At 33.1% G+C, this 17,301-nt stretch overlaps 1 protein-coding gene across 1 annotated transcript in view; it reads right to left on the bottom strand.

Moving 5' to 3' along the window:
- Window positions 1-17,301, bottom strand: part of COP1 (COP1 E3 ubiquitin ligase) — a gene marked incomplete at its 5' end in the record, with an annotated part of 242,055 nt that overhangs the window by 46,352 nt on the left and 178,402 nt on the right. Inside the window, 3 exons of the mRNA XM_079698724.1 lie at window positions 8,810-8,970; window positions 10,029-10,153; window positions 12,914-13,031. Of these exons, the coding sequence (XP_079554850.1) occupies window positions 8,810-8,970; window positions 10,029-10,153; window positions 12,914-13,031 (404 nt within the window). The remainder of the gene's footprint in view (window positions 1-8,809; window positions 8,971-10,028; window positions 10,154-12,913; window positions 13,032-17,301) is intronic.

Here is a 17,301-nt window from a genome sequence, read left to right as displayed (position 1 = left end):
CCACCCTTAATAACCAAAGCTTTTTCTGAGGATACAATGTGTGTACACACACACACACACACACACACACCACTTTTGAAGAGCTATGAGAGTCTTAAGTGTCCTTTACAAGCACTGCCTTTTACCATTAGATATCTATTTAGAGTCGGTGACCCAAGGCTAGATAAGCTTGAATGATGTAACAGCCTCAGTGGGAGTCACCATGGACTCAAGGTCTGTCTCCAACAAAAATATGGTGTCCCTTTACACAGACATGATCACTTAACAGAAAGTAATTTGCATTCTTGAATTAATTTATATTTCATTCCAATAGTTTCAGGTAAGAATTATTCCACAGAATTGTTCCACAGATACAGAACATATATAATCTCCTTTACCTAACTTCCAATCTCTGAATAAAGCAGTGATGATAAAAAAAGATATGACAGATATAAAGAATAAGAATATTGCCCAAATTTACCTTTGCTTTGTAGCATTACTTTCAAGGTGGATGTGGGGTGTAGGAGATAATGGAATAGATATAAATGACTAATACCAAATTGCCAAAGGACTATAATTATAAAACAATATCTCAGTTGCATGGTATTTCCTTTTCAAGCAAGAATTTCTTAAGAAACAAACAAAAAAAAAAACCAGTTCTCAGTATGTAAGCACACAATTTGTAAAAAAATCAAAAGTTAATGTTTTAGAAAATTGTTTATGGAAACAAATGATTAAAGAAGATTATTTTACTAACAAGATATTTTCAAACTGGCAAAGATACTGACATTATATTCCATGTTTTATGGGCATGGTCAAACTGAAACCCCTGGACTTTCTCAGTGCAAGACCAAATGGAAATAGATTGTTCTAGAAGGTAATCTATCAGTTTTAATCAGAAGCTATATGAATAAAGCTATCCATTTAATAAATCTCAAGTTCTCTTCTAAAGAATTAATTAGAAATTTAAATATTTATTGCAAAAATATTCAAGAAGTAGTAAAAAATAAACATGAGTATCTTCAACAAAACAACAGTATACCAGTTATGGTAAATCCTTAGACTAGAATAATATGGAACCACTGAAAACACTCTTTACAAAATATATTCAGACCTGGGAAATGTTCATGACAAAGGCAAAAGGTAAACAATACACGATAATATATAAAATATTCACTGTTATTGGGAAAAAGGTTCCCTTGAATGGAAAAATTACATGGTTAATTACATTAAAATGTTCATATTATTTATTTCTGGGAAAAGTGTTATCTGATATTTTCTTGTTTTTTGTTTTTCTAAATTCTCTAAAACATACATGTATTCATTTCTAATTGTTTCTTTCAGTAATAAGCTACTATAATCATTAAAAAAAAACCCAACCCCAAACCTAAGAGATAATGTTCCAAGATGATCGCATTATTCTCCACCAATGCGCTTGCCAGGGAGATTCACTCTGACTCCATACTCTCCTAATATAAAGCTGCAAAAAACTTTTTTTGAATCAACTCTAAATTAGTTTAAGGATAATTACTTAGTTAATGAATTATCCAAATCATATCACTACTGCCTTTCAGGAGGAAGGGAGGGAGGGAAGGAAGAAATAAATCTTTTGTTAGTCCACATTAATACCTGCTAGAAATTGTGAGCAAATAGAATACTTTAGAAAGAAAGATTGAAGCTAGAACAAACATGAACTGTTGATTACAGACTTTAATGATCCAGATAATGGCTGTGTCCAGTAAGTAACAGACAGCAAACATTACTACATTTGGACACAAGAGGTTAAAATAAATTATGAGTTACTTTTCAAGGAAGTAAAGTCACAAAATGAATTGAAATTGTAGTCTAATAGCCCACCATTCTCTATATTCAAAAGTATAGTTGACTGCTGTATATGGAAATAAAGCAAACTACACTTATTTCAAAGACAGTATAAATTATTCAAATGGAATGTATTTGGATGTTCAATCATATATGGATATAATACATTCAAGTACACAGTTTTAGAATTTACAATTGTTTCTTCAAATAAATGAACAGTAAATTTCTTTTATTACATCAAGTTAAACAAGCTCATTTCATCTATATTTAAAAAATAAGCAGTGGGAAAATTAAATTCCAAAGCCCAAATAAAAATAGAGTGATATGTAGTATTCCAAGTAGTTATTTCTCACAAATTCTGCCTTCTTTTTAAAAAAAATCATGAAGTTAAAACTGAAATAGGCAATGCAAATAAGATTTACTCTTGGGGGTTAAAATCCTAAGAATTTGGCAATAACAGAATATCCATATGTCAATAATTCTAAATTACTAAAGTTTAATTAAAATATCTTCAAATGAATTAAAATAATAAAGTAAAAACAAAACATAAAATGAAGGATTCTGCATTCTTCATTAGTATAGAGTAACTATTACCATCTCTAAGTATTCTAGAGAGGACCTCTGTTGTAAAATTAAAAAAATTCTAAAAGGAAGCATTTTCAATACAGTTCAAACAAAACTTATCTTAAAACTCCTTTGAAAAGTAAATGTGGTACAAGAGGTTGTGGCACTTTAATGGTAGAAATGCTGGAGCCACTACCTTTGCAAGCAAAGCTAAAGAACAAAGGACAGAAGACTGTCAGCAAACCCTAAAGTGACTGAATGAAAGTGCTTTTAGAAACAGGGGAAGTATTAGGAAGAAAAAGAGAAAGGACGAAGTACTGCCCCTCAGATTAAGAGAAACAACTTTAGACATATTCTCTGTCTTTACACAGAAGTAATTAAAAGCAAATATTGTAAGCCTAGAAGAAAAAGTAGACTACATGGCAAAGGTGAAGGTGGGAGAGAAGCATCCTGCTAACTTCCACAGCACTGTGAAATAAAAGGAGAAACGCAATACAATGAACTTGACCAGCATCTTAAAAAAGGGCAGTGTATAGCGTTCTTTCCATTTTATATGCAGAATGGTAGAAATAAAAAGAGTAGAAATTATATATAATCTTGGCTGATTACTCAAAACAGGACTTGAGATTACTGGTTCATTTTCAGCCAGAAGTAGCCAAAAAGAAAAATAAATGTATCTAGATTATAGGAAAAAACAAGGCTAGACAAAAATTTAATCTGCAGGAAAATATCCTAAATTTTTATAAAACCAAGATACTATCTTAAGAGAATATATCTATTTGTATTTGTGCCTCTTCCCCTACCACTCATTCTTAATTTCTCATTCCCTCCCTATGACTAAATCACTACCATAAATGATAACATAAAGATATATGCAATTTTTATACCATCATTAATTGAATAGTTTTATGCTTTCTATTCATTCATACAGTAGATTTGATATACCACTAATATATGTCCAAACACTAAAAAAAACTTTCATAGTTAACCTATTTCGTAAGTGCCCTTAAACTGATCTCTTGTGATCAAAATTAGGTAGGATAGAAATAAAGCATAGAAAGACAATGAAATGTTTGGCTACTGATTTCATGTCTTAAAAAAGTAATCTAGGTGAGATTAAACATTGTATTATTTTCTTATTCCCCAAAACAGTTCTCTGTACTTCACCATCTCTGTCTCCCTTTCCTCTCTTTCTTAAAACCATTCCAGTCAAACTTTTGTCTTACCACTCCTATCATTTTTTTGCTCATCTTACTTGTATTAGTAGCATCTGACAAAGCTTAACCAATTCCTACTATTTTTTTTCTTTTTGGTTGTCATGTCTTATAAATCTTTTTTAATTTATAGGTTTCCTTTCATCTCTTTTTCTCCCGTGCAATTTATGTGTTGAAGAAACCTGATTGCTTAACAGTTTCTGATAGTCTTGGGGATTTTTCTGCTTCATTACCATAGTTCTTTACCATGTTCCTTTTTCCTCTGTATTTCCTGTAAGTGGTTAGGTTTAGAGGCTTAATCAAACATGGGTTGAGTTGACTTCATAGGGTCCCCTCCTTCAGGAGGCCCAATATATGGCATCTCTCTCTCTGTGATGCTGTAGCTGGATGCTCAGATCCATTGGTTAGGTTGCAAAATGAGATATTCACATTTTATAATTACTGCTTTCTTTTCTTTTTATTGTTTTAAAACAGCTTGAGATATAATTCACATACTATACAATTCACCCATTTTAAGTGTACAATTCAATGGCTTTTTGTATATTCATAGATATGTGCAACTATCACCACACTCAATTTGAGAATATTTCATCATGTCAGAAAGCAACCCTGTACCCTTTAGCTATCATCTCCCTATCTCTCGCCCGCCTCAGCACTAAGTAACCACTAATCTACTTTTAGTCTCTATAGATTTCCCTCTTCTAGACTTTCATATCAATGGCCAATTCCTCCTCCTTGAAAAACCTTCTTCACTTGGCTTCCCAGGCACCAGTTTTCCTACTATTGATAACCAGTCCTCAGTCTTTTTGTTGATTCTTCCTCATTGCCTAAATCACTGAACACTGAAGTACCCTCAAGTAAGGTACTCATACTACTTCTAATCTCTGATTACACTCCCTTGGAGAGATCTTATCCCATTTCTTGCTTAAATATCATATGTTGACAGCTACCAAATTTATATGCCTAGCCCCACAATCTGCTGTGAACTCCAACTTGGCAGGTCCATTTACATGGCAAGTAATACCTCAAACTTAACCAATTCACAACTTTCCTGTGAATCCAAAATTGACACCTCCACTTAGTATTTTTAGTAACTCTCAAATCAGGCCGGTCTAGAGGTCAACTCCTGGTCTTCTCCCCTGATCTTCTCCCATAAGACAGTTCCTCTGGTAATCTTCTCCATCTTAAGGAACGGCAATTCCACTCTTAAAGATGCTTGGGGAAAAAACCTCAGTGTCATCCTAGACTTTTCTCTGTCGTTCTCCACATGTAATCTATTGGCAATTCTATTTATTCCAGTTTCAAAATATGAACAAGATGTGGCTACTTCTCACTGGCTTACCACTATTTAATCTTACCTGGATTATTACAACAGCCTTCCTGATTCCTTATGTCTGTTCTCTACAAAACAGACAAACTGATTTTTAAAAAATTTAAGTCATATTGTATCACTGCTTTGCTCAAAATCTTACAACGGCTCCCAACTCCCAGGAAAAACAAAAGTCCTTACAATGGTAAACGTGCTCTATTGAGACAGCTCTTCTTCACTGCTCTGAAATTATCTACTACTCCCCACCTAGACCACTGTAGTACAGCAACACTGGCCTTCTTTCTGTTCCTGGAACACTAATCACATTCTTACTTCAAGACCTTTGAACTGTTTACTACACCTGGAATACTCTTTTCCTACATTTAAACATGGATTACATCTTCATCTCCTTCTAGTCTTTGCTCTAATTCAGCTGCTCAGTAAGGCACTGTCACCACCAATTGAAAATTACAACTCCCTACTCTAGCACCCCCATCCCACTTTCCCCTGCTTAGTTCTTCCCCAAAGCACTTGTCACCTTCATATATATGTATTTTTTTTTTTTTTGTCTGCTCCAGCACATAATATTCTAAGTCTCCTAAGAGGGCCAGAACTTCTTCTGACAGTTTTGTTCAGAGTTTATCTCCAGTATCTAGAACTATGACTGCACATACTAAGTATCTGCTGAATAAATGAACAAAGGAGTGTCTCACTCCTTCTGCCTCATCTAAAATAAGGAAATGAAGTTATTTTTTGTAGCTAATCAAAGTGACAGTTATATAAAAGTCAGATTTAAATTAAATCTGGAATGGTACTGAAGTGAGTTACAGAACTTTTAATCTTTTTATTGTGAAATAAACAAGTTCCCTGGTGATGCTGCTCTTTTGGTCTAGGTAGCATACTTTAAGAACTTACTTTGAGGGTTATCCTATGAGCTACAATATGCATCCTTTCAGTCTAACATTAATTAGTTCTTTTGCCACCTTCCTTGACAAAACAAGGACTTGAGAACATTTTAATTACATTTATTCTTCTGACTTATGTTATTATTGTCAAGTACTTAATTCTATGTGTGTATTAAGTCCAACAAGACATCACTGCTTTATACAGTCAACATGCATTTAGATTTACTGCATATTTACCATTTCTATTGCTTTCCATTCCTTTCTGCATGTCTTACCTTTGTCTTCATTTTCTGCATTTTCTTCCTTCTGACTTAAGAATTACCTTTCAAATTTTCTTTAGTGTAAGTCTGCTGGTGGCAAAATCTTTATTTTCATTCATCTAAAAATGTCTTTATTTTACCTTTGTCTTGAGAGATTTTCATCAGATATGGAATTTTAGATTGGCAGGTATTTTCCTTCACACACTGAAGATCTGGCTCCACTATCTTTTGATTTCTGCTGCTTCACTGAGAAGTTGGCTGTCAGTCTAATTACTCATCCTTTGAAGACAGTTTTTCTCTGCCTTCCTTTAAGAATCCCCCATTGTATTTTATTTTCAGCAGTTTCACTATGATGTGTACCACCACCAGGGGACACAGGATCAGGCGCAGTTAGTTTTAATCTAGCAGTTAGTTAGCTTTATAGAAGGATATAAGATAGGATATTCAGTGTGCACAGTATCTTCACACTCATCAGGAGGCCAAGCAACTATTCACATGCATAGCTTCTTAGATCAAACCACACAGAGTGAGCACAGCTGCCAAGGACAGCTGAAGTGCAGGTGGTTCACCTCAATACAGAGATGTGCCTTGGTTTCCTGCCAGTCTTGTATTGTTCACATTGCATAGATGTAAGGCCAACATGTCAACTCACAATTCTCAGTCCAGAGGCAATACAGATGAGGGTTCATAATAAATTTAAGAGATAATTAGCTCTTAGCACATAACATTCTTTATTTGTCTTAATTTATTTCCACAGAAGAGTGCTATGAGAAGGCAGACCCAAGGTCCGATTTTAAGCAGGCCTAGGTCTGTTCAGGGTCCAGATCTGATATTAAATCTGTACTCACAATGTAGGTTTCAAGTCATTTATTCTCTGGGGTATGAAGGCTTACTGAATCTCTGCCTTACTGTCTTTCATCAATTTTGTAAAGCTTTCAACAATAATGATTTATAATATCTGCTTTGGCTGCATTATTTCTCTCCCCTCCTCTTAGGTCTCCTATTGAATATGTTCAACTTTCTTACTTCAACCTCTTCTCCTTTCTCTTTTTTTTTCATCATTTTTTGTCTCTCCATGCTTCCTTCTGTATATTTTCTTCTAACTTTCCTAAAAGTTCATTAATTCTCTTTTCAACTGTGTCTTATCTTCCACTCAACCCATCCTAAGTTCTTAATTTGGTAATTACATTTTTTTAGTTCTAGAATTTTCATTTTAAAAATACTTTTAATTTCCCAATTGAAATTTTCAACCTTGTCTTTCATCTTGTCAGCATGGCTATTTTCAGGCTATGTCTGATAATATCCAGAGCTGCTGTGATTTTGTTTCTATTGTTCAATGCTTATACTAAATTTATTCATGTCGTCTTGCCTTTTCCTACATGTCTTTATTTTTTGTTGTGTCCTAGTTATATTTGAAATTTTGAAAAAAATAAAATTCTGAGATGATCTTCTTTAGAAGGTTTTCTTACAGAGAGGATTTAATTTTGCATTTGTTAACACTAGCAATCTAAGATCACCTCAGATTACTCAGGATTGATATGATCTGAAGTTGAGTTGCAAAATCACTGGGGGTTTATCCTCTACTGCTTTACCCTAGACTAGAGCCCTTTGGGGACCTAAACCAAGGTGAGTTGACCCATATGGTGGTGAGCACTAGACTCCATTCCCTGTGCCCCCATGAAGCTACCATAAGTGCTCTCAGCCATTCTACCAAAATTGGCAAATGCTCCCAGGGGAAAAGAATACTCAAAAGCCAGGCTCACATTCCTAGACTGGTAATTCTTTTCTATCTTGTTTACTTTCCAATGACTTAAAACAGGTTCTGGTTTTTAATATATATATATTGAATACTTGGTCTAACTTTTCCACTTCTACTTAGAGGGAAGGTTGGTCCAAATCACCTAGTCTGCCATTGCCAAAACTGAAGTTGAGTAATAGAACTGTAAACAAGATAGCTTGAATATACCTAATTAAACTGTACCTGGAACTCAGATGTCTTAAAGTAACCATCAAGTAGAATTTTTTGGTGTCAAAACTAAAACCAAGTCAGCACCTAAAAAACTATTTTTAAAAAGATGACATTAATGCATGACTAATGTTTACAAAATCAAGGCAATAAAAACGATTATTTCTTCATATAACTTATGAGAAAGCCTGCACTTTAAAATGTATAAATAAATGACAAGTTTGAGGAAACTTTTTTTTGGGGCAACCTAGAAGTGCAACTTGCTTGTTAACTGAATGTGTTTAAATATTCCTGTATAAACGTATTTTGTAGAGAGCAATTCTACACTGAAATAGTATTTAATTAGGTATACATACAGGCCACTCTCCTTTACCTACATCAAATTTTTTCCTTCTAATACAATACCAGGTTCAGCTGAATGTTTACTGAGCCTATATTGCATGCGACTAATAAGGAAAATGAGACACAGTGTGTTTTCTGGAGAAATTTCCAGTCGTATAGGAGAAGAGATAGAGATAATGCTGTAACAGACATATGCACATGATGTTATGGGCACACAGGAGAGACATCGTGTCAGCATGAAGTGACATTCCAATTACTGTTCCATTTGTGACATTTCAATTACTACTTTCTAAAATGCCTGTTTCCTTTGGTGATGCAATACTAAGCAAAAAAGAAAATGTATATAACATATCAATTTATATTTTAAAGTTAAAAAAACTTACCTGTGTATACATAAACACAATGCATTATATGAGACACTAAGGTGAAAAAACAATATAAAAACTCACCCCATCTGGCAGTGCCCTCCAGCACACAGCACTAACGAACTCATTTGTATCATCTTCTTTTCGGTCTTTGTCCAGAACACTTTTGACCGTATCAAACTTAAAAGTTAGCAAAGTCTTAGAAAGTCCTTTATAGTACAGGTAAAGAGAGTTGTTCTCACTTCCTGAAAAATATTTAAAAATAATTTTTTTTAGAGTGGGAGAACTTAGAATTAGGATATCACATTCATAAGGTAACTATCACTCAATGTTTAAGTTCAAAGACTAATAATCTTTTATGGTAAAATATGAAAGACCAGAGCACAGGATTTCTTGGGAATCATATGAGAAAAGGATTCACAGAAAAAAACTTATACTTTCCTAATCTAAAGAAATAACCCACTGTCAAATGATACAACAATACTGATATAAAAATCATTTTAGCAGAGGTCTAGAGAAGAACCAGTAGTGTGTTATTATAGCATGATCTTGAATTACATTTATAAAGATCTTTATCTAGAGGGGAAAAGAAAGTTAAAGCACTTAAAAAGGCAGATTTTAATAATCTACAAAACTTATTTCCTATTCCCCAATAAAAGATGAGTAGTCCAGAAACCTATATTTTTGAGCAGTCTATCAAAGTAAGAGATTTGCTTTGACAGGGTTTAGGTTCATATACATGTAGAGATAGTCCACTTTACTGAATAAAAGGCCAAGTCATTTGAAAGTACTGACGAAAGTTCATATATTCAGGCATCAGATGTATTAAAGCATTTGAACAGTACCAAATTTGACTTTTCTACTGCTAATTTAAATTTGTATAAATTATCAACAATGAAAGTCCTAGAATAACAGATCAAGACTACCCAAACAGACTGTTTATTGAAGGGAACATTATATAGGGGAAAATGAACATCAAGCTTTAGAAGACAAATGTCTTCAAAATTAAGATATCAGCAGAAACTAATATTTTCTGTCTTCTACATAACATCTATAGAAATTATATTTTACCGGAGAAAACTACAAAACGTATTTAACAATCTTATGCTATTTCATGTGGTCAGGGCTTGTGCTCAGTGAAGGAGAGAAGGACTAATGCTTTTTCTAATCCGAGGAAAATTCAACATGCTATCTTCTGAATGTATAGATCATTTCCTGAATTGGTATGTAGTCTATTCCATTGAATGCAATTTCAGTGACAGATATCTATTTAAAAGTTCCAGGAAATGACAGTTTCACTTACCACAAGCTATATAATCTCCATTGGAAGCGAGGCCTACAAAGTTTTTTTCATTGATATGACCCTTGAAGGAACGTAGACAGTATGGCTTCCCTACATTCCACAGCTTTAGCTGGCTGTCTGTTGAACTGAGATAAACACAAAAAGTTAGAACAACTTTAAGATCTCATTACATGAAACCTATCACTACTAATTAGAGGCAATCAAGTTTGGTGGTTGAGAATGCAGACTCTGGAGCTAGACTGTCTGAGTCAGAATGGTCAATATGCCATTAGTTTGCTTTTGACCTTAGGAAAGTTATACAACCTCTTTGGCCTCAATTTTTTCATCAGTTAAATGTGAAATATAATGATTCCTATCTTACAGAATTAGGTGAATTCTATAAGATACTGCAAAAATCAAATTAATTCATTCTAAATGCTTTCAATAGTACCTGGGCATGTAGGACGTAACAAACATCAGCCATCATACCATCACCATCAAACAACAAGAGAGCTCTATTGGCAGTTGTGCTTAATTTCAGTTGTTCCAGTTGATTTGATTTACTTTTCAACTGTTGAATTATATTAGTATACTGAATATAAACTATTGATATTTTCACAGCTTAGTTGTACCTACAGGGGTGGAATACTATGAATGGTTGAATGGTATATATAGTTTATCTTAATAAAATAATATGCAAATGCAGCTATTAATCAAAAAATAATTGAATATAAAAATCACTGCTAATCCTGTCACACAAAGACAGTCTTAGGATTTGAATAAAATATCATGTTTTTGTTTTCTTCTGACTTTTTGTTACAAAAATTGGATCATAACAACACATATTATTTTGTAAAGTGCTTCTTCCTCGTTCAACAATTTGTTTTATATTGTTTATGTAAAATAAATATGTTTCTATATCTTTATTAGTGACTACACAATAAATCATCTTTTCTCTTGCTCTAACATTCACAGAATAGGGCACCACGCTAAATATTTTACATAGATTATTTTATTCAGAGATTCACAACATAAGTAGTATTATTAGCTCCATTTCAGAGGTGAGGAAACAGATTTAGAAGGTTAAGGATATTTTCAAGGTACCACAGCTAGTAAATAGTAGAGCCAAGATTGAAACTGTCTTATCTCAGAGGCTACACTCCAAACACTTCTCTATTGCTTCTCATCATTTTTCAACATAACATCTATTCTTAGACATTTATGTTGGTTTTTTTTTTGTTTTTTGGTTTTTTTGGGCCACGCCACGTAGCTTGTGGGATCTTAGTTCCCCAACCTGGGACTGAACCCAGGCCCCAGCATTAGAAGCACAGAGCTAACCACTGGACTGCCAGGGAATTTCTGACATTTATGTTGTTTTAAATTTGTTTTTTGCTCAACAATATTGCATTGAAAATCCCATTATATGTGTATGGGTATGTGTATGTGTGTGTGTGTGTGTGTGTGTGTGCACAGTCCCAGAATTCAGAGGCTGCAGCAATATGTATATAGTTTAATATTACTTTTTAATATTTCCAAACATACTTGTGGGTAAATGTCTTACATATTTCTAACACAAATATGTCCAAGAGGAAAAAATCATCATGATTTATAAAAACTAAGAAGGCAAAAAGACTGGTGAATATACAAACCACAAATCTGCATTAAAAAGGTCAACTAAGATTTCCAATTTATACAATTAAGTATACATATACTTCAACTAGTTGAAATCAAACTAATTGATTCAACACTTATAAGTCTGAAATTTAAGAAAAATACTTTTAACATATAATCTATCATTCATATTTGAATCTGAATAAAATTTTAATTATTTACTGCCCATTATTACTCCTAAAGATGGGATACTTTTTGACTGGTTACCACTTAATTTAGATTTGTCAACTACTTTCCTCTATTAACTCCTCTTAGAAAGCTCAGCTCTCACTTTCTTTTTTTCCCTTTTTGTAACTCAATTCAAATTACCTTGTTAAATCAACTCAAATTACCAAGTTCTTATCTAGAGCAACCAGTATGGAGGCAGATGTGGTGGGAGATCCCAAGTATAAGGCACTGGCATTAATAATCTCCTAAGAGATATTAGAAACTATGTGAAAGAAAGAAAACAATGTACAATTAGGCTTGAGAAGAAATAATATGTATGAAAAAAAAGGAGACTGAGAATGGGTATTTACTAGAATAATACAAAATAAAGAGAACAATGATATGGATAACAGAAAGAAGGGACTGTCTCATAGTAGAAAAGCTTACTCAACAGTTTTTTAGCAATTGAGATTTATTTACCTGGTTGACATCTTGTTTCCTTCAACAAAACAAAAGACAACTAAAAGCTTATTTTATGATTCTCTAGTTCAGAAGGCTTCTCAAAGGATATTTGTCAGGTGTAAGCAGTCACATTTAGAAAGTTCTCTTCAAAACATATTTAAAACTCACCACGAAATCATAGGGAGATCAAATAACATGGAATCATGAAAGTCAACCAAATATTGTTTAAAACCAAAAATGATATTACTATACTGAAATATAGATAAATATATAATAACATATTAGTGGTCTTAAATAAATAAAACACTTCTCATTCTACTGCATCAACTATATTGCTTCTTTCTTTTTAAGGAGCAGGGGCTGAAATCCAATCTGAAGTTCAAACGTTTAAGGGGGCAACACTAAAAAATAGATTCATCTGGATTTTATTCACAAATAACATATAAAAGTGAGCAATACAGACTAGAATATACATGTATTTTAATTAGACAAATTATAAAAATCTACTATTTACGAAAAAGTGCATATACCACAGTGTTATTCTTCACAAAACCCACGGTGACATTACAAACTGGTAAATGATGGCACGTTAAATAAGCTCAACTTCTGAAAAGGGTAATACTCACGCAGAGACAATTTCCTCACCACTCACAAACTTTGCATAAGAGACTGCTTTTCGGTGTCCTTTGAATACCATGATTGGCTGTTTAGTGTTACGAAGATCATAGTAGTGAACACAGTGATCTAAAATAAAACAAAACAAACAAAAAGAGAAAAATGTAGTAAATGAAGAAATGGAAGGCAAAGCTTATTTTAACTGGTTTGGGTGTTTTTCATCAAATGTTTAAGAAACAATATCCCACCTTTAACAGTCAGAAAACTAAGGACAATGACTCATTTTCAAAGATAAGATACAGCAGGTTTTCTATTTTGAATCTACGAGACTATGGTTGTGTAAAAAAGTGTATATACATATGCCAATGTCAGTTTGAGAGGGAGCTCCACTGATATTTCTTGAGATCCTGGCTTTAGAAACAGTATTAAGGATTCAAAGTAACTGGAAAATTTTTAACGTATCCTTACATTTTGATGGCTTTATAAAAGTAATATAAACATTTTGGGTTTCTGGTTAAACAAAATGAAATATAATTTTATTCCCCACATTTGCTTTTTAAAATACACTTTCTTGAGACACATTTTACATATAATAAAAATCTACTCACTGTAAGTACATAATTCAATGATTTTTAGTAACGTTACCCAGTGGTGCAACCAACACCATAAATCAGTTTTAGAACACTTTCTTCATCCCAATAAGATCCCTCATGCACATTTACCATCCACCACCCTAGGCAACCACTGTATTTTACCTCTATAAGTTTGCCTTTTCTGAACACTTTATATAAATGAAATCATACAATATGTGACTTTTATGTATGGATGGCTTCTTACACTTTACATGATGTTTTTGCAGTCCATCCATGTTTTAACATGTGTCAGCAGTTTATTATTTTCTATTGCTGAACAGTATCCATTGCATGGATACACCACATCTTGTCTGTCCACTCACCAGTTTATGGATATTTGTTCCCATTTTTTGGTTATTGTGAATAATGCTGCTATAAACAATCTCATTCAAATTTGTGTGGACATTTATTTAGGTCTCAGGTAGATATCTGAAAAGCGTAATTACTGTGTCACGTGATAATTCTGTGTTTAACTTTTTAAGAAACTGATAAACTGGTCACTGTACCATTTCACATTCCCACCAGCAATACATGATGGTTCCAATTCCTTTATTTGAGTTCTTTAAAAATTTTGGATACACATCCGAAATGTGTTTTGCAAATATTTTCAACCTTTCTGTTGCTTATCTTTTTAGATAAGTACAGAAGTTTTGAACTTTGATAAGGTCCAATTTATCTTTATTTCTTTCATAGAACACACTCTTGGTGTTGCAAATACAAAAATTGACTAATCCAAGGTCTTAAAGATTTCTCTATTTTTTTTCTAACAGCTTTATTGTTTTGGTTCTTACGTTTAAGTCTGTGATCAATTTTAAGTTAATTTCTGTGTGTATGGTATGAAGTAAAGGTCTTAGGTCATCTTTTTGCACGTGGATGGATATGAATCCAGTTGTCCCAGTATCATTTGAGAACAGACTTTTTCCCCAATGAACTGCTTTGGCACCTCTGTTGAAAATGAATGGACTATAAATAAGGATTTTCTTTTGGACTCTTAATTCTAATCAACTGATCCACAGATGTCTACTCTTCTGCCAGTACAACAATGCCTTAATAACTACAGCTTTGTAATTTTGAAATTGGGAAGAAAAAGTCCTCCAAATTTTTCTTTTTCCTCAAAATTGTTTTGTTCTTGTTTGCCCCAACTGGTATCACAGCCTTTGAGAGTTGTGATACTATATCTGATTGTTTTCAACAATACCCTGGGTACAGGTCTTTTCCCATGGAGACTCTGAATCAGGTCAAATGGAAACAACATCTTGCAAATGGAGCTTTTTCTTTTCTAGTGAGTTGTAAGTCAGGTCAAATAGTGAAAGTGATCTGGAAATGGGGATTTTTGAGAAGCTCCAAAACCAGTTTTTACCCCAGTGGTGAGAACAAGGCTGCTGGTTTTCAAAGCTTCCATAACTATAATGTTGGTTCATTTTTATAAATTTGCCAGTATTTTTGTTGCTTATATGGAAAAGTATTCCCACATTGCAGTTTATGTTTATTATTGTAATTGCATTAAGTGATCACCTCAAGTGACAGCATTCAGCTTATCCTGTGGAAGTACAAATGTATAGCTGTAATCTGTTCGGCATGTGTTAGAGTAAAAATGGAAGAAAAAAATCCTCCTTCATCCGCTGTGCTCATGTTAATTTATCAGTAAAAGACAGTAAACTTCTCTCTTGCAGTAAATAATTCAAAATTGAAAAACATTTTAGTAAAATAAGTCTTTAATTTCTCAAGCTATTTTATAAGCTGAAAGTAATGATACTATAAAATAGCATACTACAGTATAATGATATACTGGCTAATAAAAAAACAAAAGGGGATGTAATATGTAAAAGATATAGGGGTATAAGTAAAGGTTAAGTTATGTCATTGTGTATTGCAAAAAGATTTTTCAGTAGCTGGAAAGAGAAAAGTAGTGTGGAGACTGAGTAAGAAATGCAGGTGTTTCTGTAGACATGGCAGCCTCAAAAGAAATTGTACTGCAGTACTCAGAACCAACTTACCATGTGCGATTTACTTTCAGCAAAATATATACTAGCTATCACGTTACTGTTATTATGTCATCATGTTGGGTTTCTTTTCTTTTTTTGGTTTTATATTTTCACTGTATTTAGTTAGAATTTGACTTGACTTTATAGTTGCTTTAAGAACTAGGAACACACAAAGGTGATCTTCAGTTGTACATTTGTGCATATACTTAGCAATATTATGATATAAATAATTTAGGTAAGTAGGTTAAGTCCTCAATAATTTTCTTTCCTTTATAAAAGGGAAGTCTTTCTGAAGTGTCACTATAATTCTAATAGTCTTAATAATTTGAAGATATAGTATATGATCCCATCTCTATTTTTCTTTTCCCCCTTTTTCACTTTGAAAAATTTCAAATCTGCAGAAAAGTTGAAAGAATAATACAATGAATACCTTTGTACCTTTCAATCTAGACTCACCAACTGTAAGCATTTTACAAAATTTGCTTTATTCTCCCTTCTAAAAACAAACAAGCACACGTACTTTTTTTTCCCCCTTGAACCATCTGAAAATAAGTTTTAAATATTAGGATACTTTACCCATAAAAATGTCAGCACCCACCTTCTAAAAAGAAGAAAACTCTTCAACAATATCGTATGTCATACTCAAGAAATTAATATTGACATGACAATATAACTTAATATGTATTCTGTATTCAAATATCCCAACTGTTTAAAAAATATCCTGAAAACTATTTATTTAATTTTGCTAAAGGGTCACACACTATATTTAGTTTCTATGACTGTCATTTTATATGTAACATTTTCATAATACTGTTATTTTTGAAGCATCTAGGCTAGTTGTCTTGCAAAGTGTTCCACAAGTCTAAATTTGTCTGAATGTTTTCTCATTATTATGCTCTTATTACATAGCTTTGACAAGATTAATATAAAACTGATGGCCCTTCCTACCGCATCACATCAGGAGGCATGTAATGTTTGTTCCATTGGTGGTCCTAAATTTGATTGCTTAGTTAAATGCCCCCATGGCCTTGTCAATGTAAACAGAATCTGTTTCTTTTTCTTTAACTTTTTAATCAAACTATGCTACTTGTAAAACCATGAAGAGGAATACCAAGAAAGAACAATTTCCAGTTCAATGAATAATTTTCCTACAGGGATACTAAAAATAATAAACCAAAACAAAACAAAACATCCAAACAAACACAGTTTCACCATTAAAAAGGTAATCACTGCTGATATGCTAAAATAATAGGGTGGAAATAATTTGTCTGGAATAGGTGTAGAAATATCTTATTGAACTTAATGTTTAATGAACAGTTCATTACCTTCTACTAAAGTAAGAATAAACCAACTATAACTGATAAGTCAAAGTTTTTAAATACAGTTTATGACACAGCCACTCAGGACTGTGTCCAAAAAGCAAGAAGACAATATGGCCAATCAGAGATCCAACTAAATTTTTACAGTCCTCGATACTATTTTCAGGTTTCCCAGATGCTTGAGAATTTATAAAAATTCTCAATGTTCCAGCTTTTGGAGATCACCAAGATAGGGTTGGGATGAGAAAGCAAGTTGGAGAAATCCTTAGAAAGCTTTCCTTAGGCAGGGCAAATAACTTTAGTATTTAAAAACACAGTATTTAAAATTTCTATGGAGACACAAAGACCTTGAATAGCCAAAGCGGTCTTGCGGGGAAAAAAAGAGAGCTGGAGGAATCAGACTCCCTGACTTCAGATTATATGACAATGCTACAGTAACCAAGACAATATGGTTCTGGCACAA

This window comes from Hyperoodon ampullatus (assembly GCF_949752795.1).
Source record: "Hyperoodon ampullatus genome assembly, chromosome: 2".
Classification (NCBI taxonomy): Eukaryota; Metazoa; Chordata; class Mammalia; order Artiodactyla; family Ziphiidae; genus Hyperoodon; species Hyperoodon ampullatus.
The sequence above is the reverse complement of the archived record's forward strand: the minus strand, read 5'-3'. Positions and strand labels throughout refer to the sequence as shown.